The sequence below is a fragment of the Erythrolamprus reginae genome, chromosome Z (assembly GCF_031021105.1).
Source record: "Erythrolamprus reginae isolate rEryReg1 chromosome Z, rEryReg1.hap1, whole genome shotgun sequence".
Lineage (NCBI taxonomy): Eukaryota > Metazoa > Chordata > Lepidosauria > Squamata > Dipsadidae > Erythrolamprus > Erythrolamprus reginae.
Genome location: NC_091963.1, coordinates 110,531,001 through 110,552,709, shown reverse-complemented (window position 1 = coordinate 110,552,709; position 21,709 = coordinate 110,531,001). Strand labels below are relative to the sequence as shown.

At 36.4% G+C, this 21,709-nt stretch overlaps 1 protein-coding gene and 1 long non-coding RNA gene across 3 annotated transcripts in view; one reads left to right on the top strand and one right to left on the bottom strand.

Moving 5' to 3' along the window:
• Window positions 1-5,578: 5,578 nt before the first annotated feature.
• On the bottom strand, window positions 5,579-15,284 carry LOC139153562 (SKI/DACH domain-containing protein 1-like). 2 transcript variants are annotated; one of them, XM_070727655.1, is made up of 2 exons: window positions 13,264-15,284; window positions 5,579-5,883 (listed from the first exon to the last, which is right to left on the bottom strand). In XM_070727655.1, the coding sequence occupies exons 1-2, from the start codon at window positions 15,010-15,012 to the stop codon at window positions 5,830-5,832; spliced, it is 1,803 nt and encodes a 600-aa protein (XP_070583756.1). In that variant the 5' UTR covers window positions 15,013-15,284; the 3' UTR covers window positions 5,579-5,829. The 2 variants fall into 2 exon arrangements, with proteins under 2 accessions (XP_070583756.1, XP_070583757.1); XM_070727656.1 differs by having other exon boundaries at window positions 13,623-15,284.
• LOC139153563 (uncharacterized) overlaps window positions 12,429-21,709 on the top strand; it is a 21,922-nt gene continuing 12,641 nt past the window's right edge. Inside the window, exons 1-2 of the long non-coding RNA XR_011556849.1 lie at window positions 12,429-14,917; window positions 19,525-19,887. This is a non-coding gene — a long non-coding RNA (uncharacterized lncRNA). The remainder of the gene's footprint in view (window positions 14,918-19,524; window positions 19,888-21,709) is intronic.

Here is a 21,709-nt window from a genome sequence, read left to right as displayed (position 1 = left end):
TTAAGGGAAGATTTTGTTACATTATATTTTCTTTAAATTAAAATGAAAAGAAAAAGGCAATGAATGTAGAATAAGAAAGAAAAAAAGACTAAATGGAAAATAGGACAAATAAGAGTAATTTTTAATGCATTATTTTATTCTTATCAATCTCATCATCTCAAATTTCTCAAGTTTCTTAAAGATCTTTTTCCAAGGAGATCCAGTTTTGTTGAAAATTTGATCTAAGGATATTTCCTTCCTTCCTTCCTGGTTTTCTCTTTTATTTCCATATGGCCTCACTTAAGGTAAATTCCTTGCAATTTGCCTAAACTGAGTCCATTGCGCTATTAACATACAGATGTTAATAGCACAGATATAGGGAAAATAACACCCTGGCAGTCTGAAGTTAAAATGCTAGACTGATTATTAGGGTTAGGGGTTGTGATGTTTTCAGTGCTTTCTCTCCCTCCCCCTCCCCTTTTCTGCTCTTTCTGTTATCTGCAACAAAATAAAAGAATTTTTCCTGGGGTGTGAGTTTAGGAAGACCTTTCATTTCAATCCCATCAGCGATTGATAAACCAAAACAGTCAAGGGCATGGAGGGCCTTTGTGTGTAAGTGAGTACAGTGTTCCCTCGATTTCTGCTGGGGATGCGTTCCAAGACTGCCCGTGAAAGTCGAATTTCCGCAAAGTAGGGATGCGGAAGTAAATACGCCATTTTTGGCTATGGACAGTATCACAAGCCTTCCCTTAACACTTTAAACCCCTAAATTACCATTTCCCATTCCCTTAACAACCATTTAGTCACCATTATTACTGTTACTCACCATTGAATAAGACACTTAGTGATCCTGATATTTATAAACATAATTATTTATTATTTATTAATCATTTTTTTTGTTATTTATTTGCAAAAATTATTAGTTTGGTAATGACATATGATGTCATTGGGTGGGAAAAAGGAAAAAACACGAAGTATTTTTTAATTAATATTTTTTGAAAAACCGTGGTATAGGCTATTCGCGAAGTTCGAACCCGCGAAAATCGAGGGAACACTGTACCCCCCCCCCTCTCTCTCTCTCTCACACACACACACACACACACACACACACAGGCAAACATAGACAGCATTTCTCATGTCCCAGTCAGAAATCATTGTTCCCATTTCTCTGCTGACTCTATGTAAACATAATAAATGAAGACTTTTAAGGAAAACTAATCCTTTAAAAAAAAAAACCTCCCCAAATTACACTATGCTCCCTCAACAACTACTAGATTTAAGGAGTCTGAAGCTCCCCTCTCGAAGGCCCGATTCTTTTAACTTCCTTTTATCTAATTTATCACTGACACTTAAACATCACATTCAAATAAAGAATCTGCACCCCTTCCCTCTTATCTTTCACCCCTTCCTTAACTCTTTTTTCCCCTTCTGGAAATAATGTCTCTGACATTTATTAAACAAAGATAAAGAAACAGAAAATGTTTCCTCCCCAAAGTGGCCATATAACTAACAGACAGCTTTAGAAACTTATTTACTGACTGCCCACATAGAATGAAATCTCCTATTAATCTGCTCCTCAGCGTGCATCCAAATTGTGATTAATAATCAAACCCACAAAGTAACACAAAGGGGTGAGGTAGATGATCCCCTGAGCAAGGCACTTTTCTGCAGCATCTCTTCATATCGATGGGCTCCAAGTCTTCTTCTTTCCCCTTTCTTTGGCTATCAGAAATTCGAGGGCTTGCATCTGAGGCCATAACCTGACTGCTAAACGCATTGCATGAAATAGGAAAGCCTCCTTTTGTGGAATGCGGTTGTAAAATGTAATTTGTGGCCAGGCTTGAAGTTTTGCTGCAGGCGGGTTAACATTTAATCACATCTCACAGTTCTAGTCTTTTTATTTTCAAGATTTTACAAAGCAGAATATAATAAAGGTTTGAATTTCTTTAGTTAGGATTGGAAAAACATTTTTGCAGCTCAAAAAAAACCTTGTTGTGGATGGTAGGTTTGGATTATATACTTTTATTTGGAAAACCAGGCTTCAGAAATTTTTAAAATGAAGCTGAAGTTTTCAACAACGCATAGCTATTGTCCTTGCAAACAAAGTAAACCAAATTAATATTTGCATCCTATTGTTTATAGTAAATACCACTGTATACTACTTGACCACAATAATAAAAAACTATTTTTAATATTAAATATAATAATTGATAGCATTTATATAATACATTTCATGGGTTCAGAGTATCTCATATTGATACGTTTATGTATGTTAGGCCATGTTTTGTTTAAACTATTTTTTAATATTAAATATAATTGATAGCATTTATATAATACATTTCATGTGTGCAGAATATCTCATATTGATACGTTTATGTATGTTAAGCCATGTTTTGTTTAAACTTGGCTTATTGAATAAGTTACACAATAACTTATAGTAATCAAAAACAATCAAGCCATCTTATAATTCAGTGTGATGTTAAGTCAGACATGATCTTAAATGTCCTTACTTTGTAACTTAGATTCATATTTATCCAATAATGTAAGTAGGGATTTGGGGCAAAATAGAGAAGGCAAGTACATTTCCAAAATACTGGGATACAAATGTTTGCTTTCAAACCTTAATATTATAAATATTGATTTCCTATTTCTCCAACATGTTGCAGCCCCACCTATCCAACTTGCCTTTCCCCCTATTGAGTACAAGTGACCTTTGAACCATGTGGAGAAGGAAAAAGCTGTGATAAGGCCTGTGGATAATGAGGTGATGAAGCAATTCCCATGTTTTTTCTTGAATCAGCTTAAAATAATTTTTTTTAAAAAAGTCAGCGCTTCCGTTGTAATTGATAAAATGAACTTCCTCCAGCTGAACAAATCTATCCTGACATGCATATTGCTCTTGAATTTTCAACATATTCTTCTACACTATTTGGATCACTTGACTGGAAGATTTTAAGGTTAATATTTAAAACAAAAGTAGATCTGAAAGATCTAGCTCTCTTTTTAGCTTAGCTTATTATGTTTCTCTTAAATAAAACAACTTAAAGGATGTGAAAACTGTTCTACAGAACTTTCAAAAATATTTCCTATAGATTTGGGAGTAGAAATCAAGTGGATATGTTTTATAAATTGCCGTGTAATTATTTCATTTCTCTTCTGCAACATTTACAATGCTACAAAAAATACAAAAGTTAGGAAATGCCTAAGGCTGCTATATTCCCATTTTGAGAAAAACCTTATTTTAATAATAATAATAATAATAATAATAATAATAGTAGTAGTAGTAGTAATAGTAATAATAGTAATAATAATAATAATAATAATTTATTAGATTTGTATGCCGCCCCTCTTCCTTTATAAGGAAGAGCCTCCTTCATATAGCAATTCAACCTAACAGTTCTAAATAGATTGAGAACTATAGTTAGAGGTAAAGTTTATTCCTTCTTTTAACAATTGGGGTAAAAGAATATTCAAAAACCTAAGCCAAAATTACAGTAAGTTAATTTAGTTAGTAAAGTAAGGCTATTTACCGTATGTCTCTTAGTGATATTTTGCTTCACTGGAAAATGAATTTAAAAAATAGGAATGTACATTTGATCCAAAATGATCTTAGCCCATTATTTTCTATACTAAGGATGCAATTCTAACTAATTTACTGAAATTTAATTCAGAGTAAATATGCTAAATGATTTATTCTACATAAAGCTGAGAGATTTTTCTGACTTGCTTACTCTAATTCCGCAAGAATTAGGCTGTGCATACAACTGCATACTGGATTAAAACATAATGATAAACTAAAACAATGCCTCCGGCGCACCTATACACTTGGTTGTAGGAGTCTAATCCCCCCCCCCCAATTTACAAAGTTTAAGCAAATCCTGGTTTAGCATCTTTTATAAATACAGCCTATACATGTAGGTGAGCTATAGGCTCCAAAATTGTCCAATGAGCTTCACAACTATATAGGAAGCCTGAATCAATTTTCTCTAGCTCCCAATTGACTAAGAATTCATTGAGATATTGCATAAATGTTTGCCTAATTGAGGTTTTGGTAACCCAGCCAATGTGGCTTACAAGTCCTCCCTTCTTACTGCATGCAGTGTTGAATAAACCAAGCTAATTGAATACATGTTGACTAAATCATAGGCTAGCATAACTTTTAATGTAGTTTTCATTGACTTTGTATCTGCAAATTGCTATGCTACATCAGAATGATGAGAATCCTGCACATCTTAGAAGACACCAAATTGAAGAAATCTGTATATTGAATTGTTTTCATAGAGATTTATGGTACATGCTATTGTTATAATGATGTGGCATACTTTTTCTCTCCTATGGGCTCACTAAAAAGCATCAGGTTCCTTGTATTCTTATACTTTCCAGAAAATAAAATAATCTGATGCACATTTTGCTCATCTAGATTAACTGCATTTTATTTTTAGATCTGTAAAATATATAAAGAAACAGGCTAGTCCGAAATTCAGTTCACTAGTTATTTTGCAACAAGGCACAGAATTGGAAATCAGCATAACTGGTAAACACATCCAAATAGCAGATTGTAGCATTGTAAAGAACAGCCATGTTTGATTCTTAATTTTATTTATTTATTATTAAAGTTGGAAGGGACCTTGCAGGTCATCTAGTCTAACCCCCTGCTGGTGCAGGAGACCCTACATCACACTAATCCAATAGCAGTCTTTTCTTGAAAGTCACTAGTGTTGGAGCGTTCTTCACCTTTGCAGGCAAGCCATTCCACTGATTGATCGCTTTCATAGTCAGAAAGTTCCTGCTTATTTCCAGGTTGAATGTCTCCTTGGACAGATTCCAACCTTTGCTCCTTGTCTGGCTCTCTGGTGCTTTGGAAAATAATGTGTTCCCCTCCTCCCTGAGGCTGTCAAGTATTTGTAGACTGCTATCATGTCCCCCCTGGACCTCCTCTTTGCTAGACTGTCCATGCCCAATTCCTGCAACCTTTCCTCATATGTTTTAGTTTCTAGTCCCTTTATCATTCTTCATAACAATCGAAGTATTACCAAAGTAACAGAACCATTGTTTTTAATGAAAATACAGTAATGCTAAAACATCTCCAAATCCTGTTTAGAATTTTTAGGGCAGAACTTTTAGGAAATTCCAATTTTTAGAAAATTGGAATTCCTCTAATACTCTGCAAAAATGAGAAATAAGAGGTTGATTATACCATTAAATGTTAGAAAACAATATGAAAATATTCATCATGCATTTGGAATATTCTTGACCAAATAAGGAGTACCAAAGATTATGCTGTCCCAAAATACATTTAATGTTGCTTGGAATATGAAAGCTTAGTCTAATACTTGTATTCATGTTTTACACAAACAAAACAGAGTTGAATATAACTTTAGTGACACTTAATTCCACTGGATTCAGCAAACCTAACTTAACTAAGATTTTAGTCTTGATCCAGCAATCATTTTCCAGAAAGTGAGATTACTAAACACGCACACAAAAATCCATCTTGTAGCCTGATATCAATGTCTCTATTTTAAAAAGTCGAATACACACTTGTTTTGGTTGTTGTTTAAAAATACATTTTTTTATTTATTTTATTTACTTAGGATTCCAGATTGCACGGTGAAGGTTATACAGTATATACAGTTTATATATAGTATATACAACTTAAATTCATTTACATAAAGCCCAACTTTATTCCCTCTTTTCCAGCTAGCTTGAAAGAGATGACAAAGAAAATACTCTTTTTTGTTGTGTACAACTTTCCAGTAACAAGGAATAATTCAGTAGTGTTGTATTACAGTTTCCATCATAATCAGTTGTCCAACACTTCTGTATCCAAACAAAGGTGAAAACGCTAGTTCATTGTGCTTTTGTTTTGTTAGCTGTCTTCCAAGACAAACCTCTCACTTCTTCCTAAACACAGTCAAAAGGGAAAATCAATTTTTAAGGAAAAATACTGTTTTTTTGGAAAAAATAGTTTTTACTTCTTAAAATTTACCTGTTATTAGTTCATAGTAATCAGAGAATTAGGTTTGGGAAATTTCCCATGAAAGTTCTACCCATCAATGTAAATTCCTTCAAATTCAGCTACAACCAACTTAGTAAAGCAATTCACAGGATGCTGTTTATATGAACATGCTATGAAGATGCATGCTTCCTCTTCCACCTAACCACTCAACCTCATCACCCTGCCTTCCACATTTGTATAAGCTTCCTTCAACTTCATTTTCTCATCTTTTTTCTTGACTGGCTTTAAATGATTTAAATGAAAATGGAAGTTTGTTTTATCTCATCCTATCTAGCCAGCTCTGTAAAAGCAACTGGGAGAGATATATGTAGATCTTCCAATTAACTGGAATCTATACTCTGCAATGAAATAATCCCTGGAAAAGAAACTGTCTAAACTAGAGTTTTTATAGTCTAAAATAACTTCACAATAGTTGTTTTCCTCTTATTTTTATAGACAAAGTTTTCCATCATAAAAGGTTGGCTTACTCAGCAGTACTACCGATATTGATAAATCCTTCCCCCGACCAATCTTGTGCCCATTGGGATACCCCCATTACAGGCCAATGATTGTCATCTTTTAGAACAGGGATCTCCAATCTTGACAACTTTAAGATTTTTGGACTTCAAATCCCAGAATTTCTCAGCCAGTTTTGGACGCTTGTTCCCAAGAGAAAGCACTTGGGTCCAAACATCATTGAGTACAGTAGTCCCTCACCTATCGCTGGTGTTACGTTCCAGACCTGGCCGCGATAGGTGAATTCCGCGATGGGGAATTTATCGACTGATAGTACTTATTTAAGTGTTTATATTGTAATTGTTTGGTAAGTTTTCATTGTTTTAAGTGTTTATAAACCCTTCCCACACAGTATTTATTTTAGATACAGTATTTAAATACAGTATTTACAATTTTAGATTTTTTTTTTTTTTTTTTAAACCTGCCGATCGAGTTCAGCGGGCTGTTAAAATCTGCTGATCGACTTCCTCAGAAACCCGCGATGAAGTGAAGCTGCAGTAGGTGAAGCACGGTATAGCGAGGGACTACTGTACTCTACCTTATGACTTATACTATAGGAAAAAAATTCATCTTAAATTAAAGAACTCCTTGCTGAAATTGTGTGACTTAGATTATTAAGAATGCTACCTCCTTTTTTTTATCAGAAAAACATGTTTTCCCTTTTGTTAGTTAATGTTACTTTCAATCAAATCTCAAGCTCCTTACTCTCTGCATATGATTATTTTTTTTATGATAGAAAGGATACATAAGGATAGAAAGAAATTTCTCATAGGATTACAGCTTTGTTCTAAGATTTGCTGGATGCATATCATTTTCCACAAAATCTCAACAATGTAGATACTGACCACACAATAATTTAATTTGTTAATCTTGCTTAGTACAGCTTTACTTAAAAATACGAGGCATATTTTCCAATAAAAATCTGAGGCCACATTTCTGGCAGTTTGGAAAAAACCAAACAGTATATTCGAATGTAAGATGGCATTCAATCATTTTTTTAGAAATGTTTCACTGAAAGCAGCAAGTCAGTGCAGATCACAGACACTTAGGGTCATGCAAGTTGATTTGACAATATTCCTTTGAACGCCATATGACCTCTTTAAAATATACTTATTTCCCAGGATCTAAAAGTCCTATTCAACAATGTAACTGTGGAATTTTCAGCAAGAAAGGCCTCTAATTATGCATGTTTACATCCATCATGTTGCACTATCCAACACAAATATATCCTTACTTTCAACTAATTTAATTGAACAAGATTGATAATTGACTTCTCCAAGTTTCCAGACTGATCTAAAGGAAATAAGCCTTTCAAACCAAAAAATGTGGAACCTGATCTATAAAATAAACTGGTATATACAGTATATACAGTATATTTAAATTCTCTAGAAGAAAGAAAAGTTAAATCACTTCTGTATACAGTATCCAATATGTCACTAGGAATCAAGCTCATGCAAGCCTCATCTTTTACTCCATGGTAGGTGTATTAAATATGATGTGATTATAGCTTTGCCTGGCTAACCTAAATCTAACTTTTCAATGCCTCTCTAAATAGTGCTTCCTTTTTAAGACCTATGTGCCTGAAATAAATATCATAACAGTATAGCTGAAATCACACCTAACTCTGAATCAGGATTTGTAGATCTGTATGTGGGTTCTTGGCCTGCAGATAATGTAATTCTAAATCCAAAACTAACCATATTTTAGAAGAACATTGCATGGGAACCACACTTTAAAAATTCCCTTTGTTTCTTTTAGGAAGTGTTTACATGCATGATATTAAAAAGTTTTGAAACTTTTTATTTATGTTGTAATATTGACTGCCTACTGACTTAAATGTAAACTGGAAAATATATTTTTCACATTCTATGAAAAAATGTACTAGTATTTACACATGCACACAAGGGAATATGATTTCATAAAATGTTATAAATCATTTTCCTCCATACCATAAATAGTAGAAAAATTGTCAGAGACTGATCTGAGATATCATGCAAGAAGATCAAAATGTAGCTCTAGTTTTCTTAACATCAATTGAATTTGACTATCCCAGAAAAATTTGAAAATTATGCCAATAATTCACTGAGTAGCCCTGAGTATTTTGAATGCAGTATCAAAACATGACATTAGAGACAAAGGATTTTTAACACAACTCTGAAGTTCCCTGGAGCCTCCCTTGCAATACATGTGAATGCTATGAAGGTAAAATAAGAAAAATAGAGTCAGATTTAAACCCACTATCCATGTTAAGAGAGGTGGGATTATACCTGCATTATGCATACAAGATCAAATGTACATTCTGTGTCATGTGTGAAAATGTTCCAATTGATGCTCTGAATATCCATTGTGAATGAAGTCTAAGCTGATACATCACAATGATTTATACACCTACACCCACACAAATCTCACACATAAAGCAGCTCCATTCCACTCAAAACACAGGACTTGATTACCTGCAAAGCCTGTCATCACATACATTTGAGTGGAGGAACCATTTAATTTTACAATATTGTTTGTGTGTTCGGGAATCTAAGTAATTGCTTCTTTCCTGGCAATGCATAGGTGCAGCCCTATACAGTATATGTACTGTAAACCACATAAGCAACAAGACATATACATCCACAATATTTAGAGTTAATCAACAAAGGTTTATCATAAAGTACTGAAAAACCAGCATAGCAATTCTGCAACATGTTTATAGAAAGATCAGTCTCCCAGATTCAGTCAGATTGACTCACCTGAGTGTGCAATTTTAATACTATTTTCATTGTTTGCAAACGTATTTTTCACATTAATTCATACACATGCCATGGTTCTTCTATTCCTAGTATTTGTATTTGTGTGTCATACAGAGCTCTGTCTGACATGTACAAACAAGTGTGAATACCACTACAGTACATCATGTTTGTATGTCTTAAGGGGCATTTTCATTTCTAAGAACCATGAACTAGCAATTGTATCAGTATTTCAGCACAAAAGGGAAGGATCTTTACTGAAATGACTGGGTTTATGTGACAGAACACGCTAGTAGATTTTACACAGAATAAAATGAATGTAGGAAGCTGAATAGGTTGATTGAGAAGTAGATGTGAGATTATTTTGGTTTACTATATCAAATGATTTTTCCCCCTGCCAGATTGTCCTTGCCTCTTTTTTATTTACTACTTTTCTAATATTTTAATAAAGATGGTAAGTTTATTTTATGTAAAGAAGGAGAGGGGTGGGCAACGTTGCAACTAAACTCTGATCCAGAGAACCAGAAGGCAGTTTATATAAAACAGTACTGCCCGCAGAAAAGAATGATTGTATTGGAGAGGGAGCAAGTATGCCTTGCACCATGGGGGTGCAATTTCTCTTTCTGTCTCATACACACTCACACCCACATATCCACACCTCTCTTCAGCAGCAATACCCTATAACAGATGGGTCCTTCAGATTTATTCCTGAATACAGAAACTGGATTATGGTGCAAATGTAAGATTGGAAGCAGTCTCCTTTCCCCATTTTAACCAATTCTTCATAGATTATGTTAGATCTCTTTTTTCCTCTTCATTTGTGTGGCTCCTGTATGCAAAGCCCAGTGAGAAGTTCAGGAGAGAAACTGAAGAGGTATGTCAATATTTGGCTTCCATCAAATTCCACATTCCTTTAAATAGTCAGCCTGCAACTAATGCTGCATTCTGCCTCCTTTATACTAAGCAAACCCAAACTCATATTTTGAACACTAAAATAAAATGATTGGGCTGGGTAAGGGGGATGGGTTGCAGGTGAAAAAAAATATTCCTTTCTCCTTTGCTATCTTTCAAATTCTTCCTTGGTCCCTTTTCTAATCCATAATGAAAGAATCCCAAAATACAATGATCTACATTGTTTTTCTGAAAACTCTTATCTTCTATATTGTTGGTATATTTTAGCAAAACTAATTCATACCAAATAAATGCTGAAAACTGGGGGAGGGGGAGAGAGGGAGCAAGGGGGAGAGAAGGGGGGAAAGGGGAGGGGGACATGGAGAGGGGGGGAGGGAGGAAGAGAGAGAGCTGCCAGCCAGGAAATTCTTAATTCAGCTCTTTCACACAAAGACTTAAGTTATGTAATGCCCCCAGGAACAACCAGGTTTTCTCATTCTTTCTTTGTTGCTTTCAAATATTTGGGACTCACACAATTCAAAGGACAGCTCTTCTGCATAAACACAATGAATGGGAACTGCATAAGAACACTGCATTGCCCAGATCTTTTGGGGGGAAAAACCCACCAGAATATCTCCCTTTCTTCAATGAAAACAATTTTGACAATAAAACATCTCCCATTTAACAAAAATGCAGGATTATAAGGTGAACAAAACTAACTCCAAAATCCTAAGGTTTATTAAAAAAAATAAGATTCTGTTGAGATCCATCCTTCTTACTCCCAAGTAAAAGAGAATACAGTATAACCACAACCTTAAGAAAAAAGTGTAATTTATCTGCAAAATTTAAATACCGTATAATTAACCAACATGGGGAATAGCAGAAATTGCAGTTTTGGATTTTTGTTATTGTGTTCTGGATGAGTGTCTTATTTTTCTTAAATTACACACACTTTCTATACATTCCATATTTGGTTTGTTTCATTGTTGAGCTTAGAAATCAATTTGTAAAAATCAAAGTGGTGGAATTTCTTTCTAGATAAAGTCTGGCATTTCAATCAATTCATTTCACCTAGCCATCCCTGATAAGATTTTGTCTTCTTCTTCGGGAAAGCCTATTTTAATAATAGATGCAGACAAATATTGGTATCTAATTCCTAAATATGGTACTGTTTGACTGCTCAATTGGGAATAAAATCAGTTGATGCATAGCTTACTTATAGATAAAATCATGTAGACTTAAAGATTTAAGGTTCAGTAATTCCAGAAGGATTTACCTACTAATTAAATTTGTTTTGCACTTTTAAACTATGTTTTTGCTTGTGGTCTTTATGGACTGTGTAGCAATTTAGGGGGAACTGAACTCTTTCTTCCCTCAGATAAGATTTTGAAATTGAGTTTGGTGATTATTTGAGTTTGGTAACACAGAGAAATCTTGGAAGACAAAGGGGTATATTACACATGAAACAATAAAGAATTATTTGCATGAGAAAAAGAGATCACTTGTTTTCTCTGGCAAAGACAAAAAGAATTCCTCTTTTCTACATTTCACTTTGGAGATCAAATTGTTCATCTGTGTTTCATTCATTTACCCCTGGATCCAATTTATTATTTCCAGCAAATGTTTAAATAATCAGAATATTACTTTAGGCTACTAATGTCAGGGATCTATTAACCAAAAACAATTGCTTGAAAAGATCCAAAAATTTAAACAACTTTTTTTTTCTTCATACAGGAAAGATAAGTATTTTTCCCTTCTACTTTTGTTTAAAATAATTCTGCCCTGTTTTTCTTTATTGAAAGAGAAGAAGAAGAAAATCTACTATGGAGTCCTTTCTTCTTCTCAAAGTTCTGGTATTGGGGATAAAGTAGTCAGATTGGCTTTGTTTAAGTTTTAATCAGGAAGTGAATGGAATGGGGAGGGGAGTGATCCTTTGATGAGTTTAATGTGCTGCAGTTGAAAGGCCACTCCATTTCTCTTCCAAATTAAGGAAGAAAGTTGGGGGCTGGGAAGAAAGCCTACTTTTAACTTTGCTAATGGGGGAGGGGGAAGAGAGAAGGGTCTTTCACTTGGAAAGGGGAGGGGAGGCTTGTCCAGAAACTTTCTCATTCCCTATAACACACCCCCACAGCTTTTCTAAATTTCACAGCATGGAACAAACCACTGCATGTTAAAAGGAAAGACCAGATTTTCTCCAAAAGGCCTGTATCTTTTAAAAAAAATATTATTGCAGCTTCCTACAAAATAAATGTGCAACATGAACAAAAACACTGTATCCCCAACTAAAGCATCACAATTAGATATTCATATTCAACTTTATTTTCAAGTTACTTTCTCTGACAACATTTCTTTTTAATAATTTATTTTGGCTTCTTATAATCATTGTCAAGTAAGATTTAAATTTCTATAGTTTCAAAGATGTGCAATTTTATTATGAATTACTGATTGGATGGGCTCTTTATAACAAAGCCATTGATATAAATAAAGGAATGTCAGAAATGCCAAGAGAGGGAGATTTCATTGTTAAAAAAAATCAAACTATTTGGGAATCAAAAATCCATTTTTCTTTTCAAAACTTTTAGGCTTCAAATGTACAGCTACTTATACATAATTAAACCCCATAATTCCTTCTGAATTATAATTCCTTATATATTTGATTGCACTTTTTCTATTAAAAAAAACATTTTAACTATTTCAGCCAGTCTTACTTTGGGGCAAATGAGTTTAAACACAATCCACTGCTACTATCATCTGACTTGGAATTAAAGGCCACCAAAACCAAAAAGTTACTTCCAAGTTTATGTATTTGAGATTGCAAAATCATTTCCCTTTTCTTTACAGAATATATTCTATTTTGCTTTTCCCATCCATAATGTTCCCTCCACAAAAGACAAATTGTTGCACATAAACTAATTTAAAACCTTCCATCTAGACTTTTTCAAAACCATATCCCCGGAATTTCAGGCTGGGAGGCATGGGGATGGCATTGCCCCCCAGCTGCCAGTCCCAAAGTGGGTGCGTTTTGGAGAGGGCGCAGGAGTCTTTGACGCATAGAGAGGACGCAGGACACAGATCCCCATCGGAACCCACGACTAAAGCGGGTGTACATGGAAAATTGCCCATCAAAGTAAATGGATTCCTTACAGGCCCGGGACTGGTGCTGAGCAAGCGTTTGCAAGGCGGGGTGCCCCCCTTTGGGGTCTTCCTCGGGATCTTGGGGGGCCTCCCTTTGCTCTGTTCGACTCGACTTCTCCTGGCAATCCTTTCCGAGTCGCTGCTCCCTTTCAGCGGTCTGTTGGCTAGGCTATGGAGGCCCGCTTTGGAAGTGGGAGAACACTCTTTGGCCTGCTCGGCTCTGCGTAAGCCTTTCCCATCCACATTGAACCCTTTGGCGTAGCACCACAGTTTCGACTGCCTGATAAGCCGGTCGAAATGGGCCCCTCTGCCTGACCCTTCCTCGGAGGTCTGATGAAGTCCGGCTTTATTAGTTTTATCCTGCTCACCGGTTCGGACACCTTCTGAAATGCTCAGGAAGTCGGCCTCTTCGCCCTCCTGGACGTTCAACTCCGACGCCTCCCTGACGCCTACGTTCTTTGGCTGCGGTCTTTCGCTAGGGCCGAGCGAGCGAAAAGGCCGAGTCTCCGGTCTGTCCTGCTGAAGCTCCTTCGACTTAGTGGTAGGAACTGGCTTGCAACTTTCCAAAGTAGAGGCGCGCAACGTCCTGGCCCAAAAGATTAAGTTCGGATCGGGGCGCAGCGCTTTGGCCACGCTGGGGAAGACTTGGGAAGATGCATTTTGGGGAGGGATGCGAGGAAGGGCGGCCTGCCTGTATCGCGTGCTTTGCACCGAGTCGCCACTGCATAGAGAACTACTTTCTGACCCGGAGGAGCTGCCGTCTTCGCTACTGCAGGAAGATTCATCCTCTTCATCGTCTTCCTCTTCCTCCTCTTCTTCCTCCTCCTCCTCCTCCGAAGAATCGCTGGAACTTGCCGGGCTTGAGGCGCCGCTGGAATCCGAATCACTGGAATAGCCAGCCGACGTACCTTGTCTCTTGGAGCCGGCGATAGAGGCTGAGCGACCTTTCTTGGCCAGGCAGCCGCAAGTGGAGCGCTTGGGGCGCCCGATCTCCGGCTCGCGAGGCGGTTGGCCGGTTCCGTGCGCCCTGACAGCCGAGTGTAGGAATTGCAAGTCCCCGGGGTAAGCGTTGAGGACGCCGGCCAGGAGGTGCGCTCTACCGTTCCGGCTGTAGCTTTTGGAAGGCGGCGCAGCTTTCTCGTAGCTCCTAGCAAATGAAAGTCCGAGGAGCGCTTCGCGCTTGGCGCAGCCGGCACCCAAACTGGCACGAAAAGCGTGGGGATCCGGTTCGTCATAGGCCGGGAGTAACCGGGGCCCATCGAACAGGACCTCGGATTCCCTCCTCTTGACTTTCCTCTTCCTTTTCCTCTTCCTGGGGGTTAAGGCCTTGCAGGAGGTGCAGAGGGCCTCAAGGTCTGCCTTGGAAATGAGCGAACACTTGACGGCGCGTATCGGCACCGACTGGATGGCTTTGAGAGTGCGCAGCTCCTTCAGGTCGCACCGGCGACTCTGGATCTTGAGGCTTTCCATTTTTTTACTCACGGCGGCCCGAGGAATGTCCTTAAAAAGGTCGCTGAAGACCTGGGTCAGAGCAAACATCTTCGTGCCGTTAATCTGCAAGTAACCCAAATTGATGCCGTCGATTTCCTGATAACCAGCTTGGAAATCTCCATTGTAATCCATGGAAGTGGCAGCAGAAGCCGCAGCTGGAGCCATCCCGCAGGTCAGAAACATGTTTAAAATAAAAGGGAGGTAGGGAGGTCGCCAGTGGGGAGTTAGTAGAAACGACTCTTCTTCCAACCTCTTCCCATTTCCCATCTATTTCCCCTTTCCCAAATCAAGCACTCATCGTTAAGTGAGAAATTTTCCTTTCAGACGCATCTCTTGAGGATCCAGAGCTGCCTTTTCCCAGCGCTTTATTCTCCATTCGCTAAGCATCCCCAGAGAAGTCCAAAGGAGAAAAATGTCTTCTCTCCGGTTATTATTTTTCCTTCTTCTCCTCTCTTTTCTTCTTGGAATCAAATTTTCCCGGGAGGGGCACCAAAGAAATAATTTCACCCATCTCCTAATCAGTTCAATCTTTAAAAACAAACAAGGAAGCCTTTGAGCAAAGAATCATTCCTGAACAGCAAAAAGTAGGGTTTTCAGTCCCCCCCAGACACCAACCAAAATCCATGGCGTGGCCACCTTTTTTTCCTGCTTCTTTCTTTAAGAGTCTTGAGTACAGTATATTATAGGAAACACCCCACTAAATAATTTTCTCCAGAGTGCAAGCTGATTGGGTACTTTAACCTGGTGATGTCACAAAACCCCCAACATTTAACACACACCCCTGTGTTAAACCCATATATATATATATATATATATATATATATATATATATATATATATATATATATATATATACATACACACACACACACACACACACACACACACACATATATACTGTGTATATATATATATACAGTATATATATATACAGTATACACATACACACACACACACACACACATATAAACCCCTTTCATTTAAAAGTCAGTGTGACACCCTCTTCCAAGCTAGAAAGGATTTTCATATACTCCATACTGATGCATGTTCAGAGAAAATGAATGGAAATATTTTTACTTATGTATCTGAACAGGTGTGATTCCATATATGCATTGCTTGTATTCCTGAAATTTAATCCTTATCTTATTTTTGAATTCACATCTGGAAGAAAACTGCAGTATTACCAATTTTTATAAAATATATTTATTGATCTTTTCATTTTTCAATGAACTGAAGCATTTTCTTTCTGCATAATCTATAGGTATGTTTATATAAAGCTAAAGGTCTAATTTTAAAAATAATATCTTTTTTGGAATGATTTTTGTAATACAGGTGTGGGTATTTTTATTAATTTTAGAATTTGCTCCAATATTTTTATTAATTTTAGAATTTGCTCTAAATCTTTCTGCTCAAGAATGACATGCATTCATGTTTCTCTACCCAAAAAAAATGCAAGCAACAATTAGCCAAATTTTAAAAATCGATCTTCAATAATTACAGCCTTCCTTTAATATGTAAAGATTGGGAGAAGGCTCTTAAGGAGGGGTGTGGATTCTCTGGAAAGATGTATAGATATCCAACTCTCAGGGGAAAAAATATTTTTCACCACAGTTATTACTATTACTATTATCCTAAGAAGTTTATTGTAGTTTTCATCTGTTTATAACTTAAGTTATAATCTTGCACACACTATCCTACAAATAAGCTGCCTTAAATACAATTGAATAAACTCTTGGATAAATATTCATAGGATTATGTTATATTAAAAACATATTGAACACAATAGAGGACGAAGCTGAGCTATGTCTGTCCTACATGACATGAAATGAATGGAAGATCTATAAAAACACAGAGAATGTGAGTTTTGTAAAAAAAATAAAATAAAAAGATTGATTTTCAGTCCTATAGCCAAAGCTCAGAGCAAGATGTATACAAGACTTAAAAATGAAAAGGCCAGTGTGAAAATAAATTCATTTGACCCTAAAAAAGAAAAAAAACATTGATTTCTGATATTGCATTGAATGTGCTTTAACACTTTAAACCCTCTTAAAACAGAAGAAAATTAAATACACATCTCCAGACACATATCAGATTCCATCCATAGGTAAAGACTGCCTGATTCTTAGTTCACATCAAATATTTTACACATTCACCTTTCCTTTTGCCTAAGTTGATTTCTTTATAGAATTCTTCATAATATTTTCCTTCTTATAGATCTTAAGTGATTTCTTGTGCTTCTGTAAAACCAATCGCCAACAAAAGCATTTGCCGTTGTGTAAAGTACGTCTTTTAATCATCCATACCAATGATGCCTTGAAATTGGAAATTTCGGCTTTCATAATTATTCTACCAAATCTCTTCCCAGTTCTTCATTTTTAACACGAGGGACTTTCCATCAGTAGGTAAATATTTGATATTGTTTATGAATGCTCTTAGTTCTGATAATGTCACAAATCTGATTCGATATATAGGATATCAAGGGCTATGTACATTTTTGGCATATGATTCCCATTTGCCTCTATTGAGCCTACAGGTTGTTGGAGTTAAGATGAGAAGAGGAATCATAGCACAATCCTAATTGAAGAAAAATTCTTGGTCATATTAATCTTGATGTAAGTTTTATGTGTTTCAGTGAGCTTTACTTCTGAATAGATCTGTATCATCCTGAACTTGCTCATTTCAGAGGAATTTACTTTAAGTAAATGTGTTCAGAATTGTTAAAATGTTATAACTGTAGGGATACTCAAGCAATGTTTTGTTCCAGTGAAGGAAAATCCATAGGTGATAGATTCATTCTATCAAGCCAGTGGAATTTCAATGCAGGACTGGATTTCTCAATGTGCATTTCCTACATCAAGGGTAAAGAAGCCTGCATGAGAACGAATAATGTATTGTGTCACAAATGGCTGGAGCAGATGTGGGTTGTGCCCCTGTAGAAAATTAGGATGTTCAAGTTTGCACACTAGTTGCTCTGTATTCTGGAGGATGTAGTTCTCCGTTTTTCTAGCCCTTGTTCTAGATTGAAGTGAGAAAAGCTATAATATAATTCAGGGCTCAACATACTTTAAACATATTTTCAGAGTTTATCTGGATGTTAAACTACTAATGTCTGGAAATATATTGAATGAGAAAGGAGATGAAGATTTTGGAATTTTTGGTCATACTTCAGTGTGTGCATCTATTTATTCCTTTTGAAATCATTTTTATTTTTGTGTTTAGTAACAACTTTTGTTGAAACATACTCTGAAGAGAAATGAGTTTTTCTTTGTACCGTGAGGAAATAAACTGGTAGTTGATCTTAATGTCGTAATGTTGTAATAATCTAAACTAATGAAAGTTAAGTCACAAAATATTGCTGAACAATCACATGTATTACAATGAGGATGCACAACAAAATTTCTCAGTAGAGAGCCTCAATTTTTTAATTCATGATTTGGAAGAATATGTTCCCCTTTTTCAGAATGAAATTAGTGCTGTGATTGTGCTGAACAAATCTTGCAGTTTAATCATAAATGTGTACTTTCTTTCTTTCTTTCTCTCTCTCTCTCTCTCTCTCCCTCCCTCCCTCTATTTCTCTCACACACTTTCTTCCTTCCTTCCTTCTTTCTTTCTTTCTTTCTTTCTTTCTTCCTCTCTTCCTCTCTCTCTTTCTTTCTTTCTCTGTCATATCTGAGTTTTCTATTCTAAAGAATGGCTGCTATTGCACTGATTTTAGCAGAACCACTGATATTTTTCAAAAGGCTTCAAGAGCTTTCTATTGCAATTTTTGGACATTATGAGTATCTAACTATCTTCCTTTCCGACTGTAAGAATGTTTATCCCAGTGTCTTCTCTCCATAGATAGACATTTTTCTTCTGCAAATATTATCCACATAGGATTCTTTTTGTCTTTAAAAATAATTTCATGGAGATTTGGTTAGAAGTTAAGTTTTAGTTGTTAAAAACTAAATCTTGAAAAGGAATCAAAATTGCTCTTTGACTAAGCATCAATCAATATATTTTTTAAATGCAATATATATATTTTATTTTGCAAATATGTTACAGTCTAAATCTACTTTGCAAACAAGATTTAAAAATATATTAAAATATACTAACATAAAACCTGACATAGACATCCTTGATTCTATCTTTTCTATTGAGTTCACTTAAAATTGTGATCCTATTAGTGCAATTCCGTCTGTTTTCTCAGAAATAATACTGAAATCACTAGGGCATACTCTAGATAAATATGCATAAAATTTGCAGCCTGAGTTTTTTTCATATGGAGGTATCTCTTTCTTGTATCAATATTTAGAAACTAATCAAATGATGGTGAGTAAAAATGCAATCTTAAATATTAAAGCTTAGTATTATTTTGCTTAATTGAAGCAATTCCTGTTAAGTGACAACTTTGTGAATCATACAAACAAACAAAAGTGTAAAGCAACAATCATAGAGTCCAGCATTTGCATGTATTTCTAATCATTTATGTAAATAACCCTCCAATTGGTGTTTCCATTGTTTCTAAATACATCCAAAAACGTGGAAATCAGCCGAGGAAACCTTTACGGCATTGAAGAAAGCTAAGAATGCTAAACAGTTTTAATTTCCCTAAGAAAATTCTCCCCTACCCTCTCCAAATAAAAATCAAACCCTAAAATGTATACCGATCCTTTCATAGAACAGAAAATACATGGATTCAGCTGTGTTACACCCATTGGTTTGAATTGTTGTGATTCTGGCCGATTAAAATAAGACACCCACCTACTTTTTCCCTCCCCTTTTTTCCCTTTCCTGCAGAGGCGATGCTGCATGAGGGGAGGGGGAGGAAGTGAAAAGCCTATCTCTCCCCCCCACCTCCAGGAGTGAGAAGATCCCTGATGTTTTTTGTTTTCTTGGGAAGCTGGAGTTGTAAACTGCTTTAGTTTTGCCAGCATCCTGAAGAAGAGGAATGGCGCCAATTTGCTTGCTGGGCACAGTTCCTTGGGGAAGTCTTCTCCAAGTAACTGGAAAAATTTGCAACTTGTGCCTCCATCTCCCATCCACCTTGCTTTGCCTTAAGTGGCACATCCACCCAGGGATGACACCCATTGTCCTCACCAAGACTGCTTGTAGGCACTTTGAAGACCTCCCTCCTTGATGAAGATGTCCTATACCTTATAGGTAGGAAATATGAAATGTATTTTGGTGGTTGTAAGTTGAACATACTTTTAAAAGGAAGCAGAACACATTTCTCTCCAATGTCCGCTTCCTATTAACGTCCATTTAGCCAAAGAACGTGTACGTTTTTTAAAACAAAAAATTCATTTCAATATGAGTATAATTCTGTTTGCTCTGATATCAGTTGATTGGTGATTGTACTGGCACACAATTCAGTAATCTACATTTTGTGTCTTCCTTCCTGCAAAGGGTCAGAAAAGGCATAAAGTTGGCAGAGCTGTGTGTTTAAGCCTAAATCACATGGAAAACAGAAAATGTTAAAAGCAAGATTGGGTTATTAAGCTCATATAATAAAAGTAAACTCAGCTGTGCAAAATTTGCCTGGTTTCATAATGCAAGAGATGGTGGGGATTTTACAATGCATTTTCTTGCATTTCATACTGCAAGAAATGGTGGGGATTTTACAATCCCCTAGTTCTTAAAATTAATCTGCAATTCATTTTCCTTTTTCTTGAATAAATCAGAGTTTAGGCACCCAGCTTATTTATCCAATTTGGTCATTAGATCAAAACATTTGGAGAGAAATCAACACATGCTCTTCCTTAACGTTTTCTGTATGAGATATTTCAAAATTTAATCTAACAATGTGACATTCAATAGCCTGACAGACACAAACTATACACATCTACTAGAGTGCTAGGGTTGCATTCTTCTGCTAAATGTATCCTTGTGCCCAGCCTTAGTTTTTGTATTATGTGAAGTAGTTCTTAGGAGCCATAGAAAGGTGTGTGCAATGACAGTTCAGGATCATACTCTCCAATATTAGTCCAGATGTGGTCCAAGTGTGTGTCATTCCTTATATGTCCACCATGTTAAGCAATTGCTAGAAAATGCACTACTCCATTTAATTAGATTAATTGCTGATATTCACCTGTCTCTAAATCAGTTTTTCAAATTCAGATATATCATACTGCAAAACAAAAAAGAGAAAATCTATAGTTCAGGGTTGAAGTGAAAGGTCCTTAGGTACCCAAATGAGGTTACATCATCCTATTTAGTCTAGGACAGGGGTAGGCAAGGTTGGCTCTTCTATGACTTGTGGACTTCAACTCCCAGAATTCCTGAACCAATCATGCTAGCTCAGGAATTCTGGGAGTTGAAGTCCACATGTCATAGAAGAGCCAACTTTGCCTACCCCTGGTCTAGGACCATGATGGTGAACCTTTTTTTGCTCCGGTGCCAAAAGGGTGCGCGTGTGCAAGATAACGCATGCATGTATGTGCCCACACCCATAATGCAATGCCCTCCCTGATGTGCATGTGTGCTGCTCTCCTGCATGCATACAATCTCCCCGTGCTCCCACTACATAGAAACATAGAAGACTGACGGCAGAAAAAGACCTCATGGTCCATCTCATCTGCCCTTAAACTATTTCCTGTATTTTATCTTACAATGGATATATGTTTATCCCAGGCATGTTTAAATTCAGTTACTGTGGATTTACCAACCACGTCTGCTGGAAGTTTGTTCCAAGGATCTACTACTCTTTCAGTGAAATAATATTTTCTCATGTTGCTTTTGATCTTTCCCCCAACTAACTTCAGATTGTGTCCCCTTGTTCTTGTGTTCACTTTCCTATTAAAAACACTTCCCTCCTGGACCTTATGTAACCCTTTAACATATTTAAATGTTTCGATCATGTCCCCCCTTTTCCTTCTGTCCTCCAGACTATACAGATTGAGTTCATTAAGTCTTTCCTGATACATTTTATGCTTAAGACCGTCAACCATTCTTGTAGCCCGTCTACGCATGCACATAGGCCTTA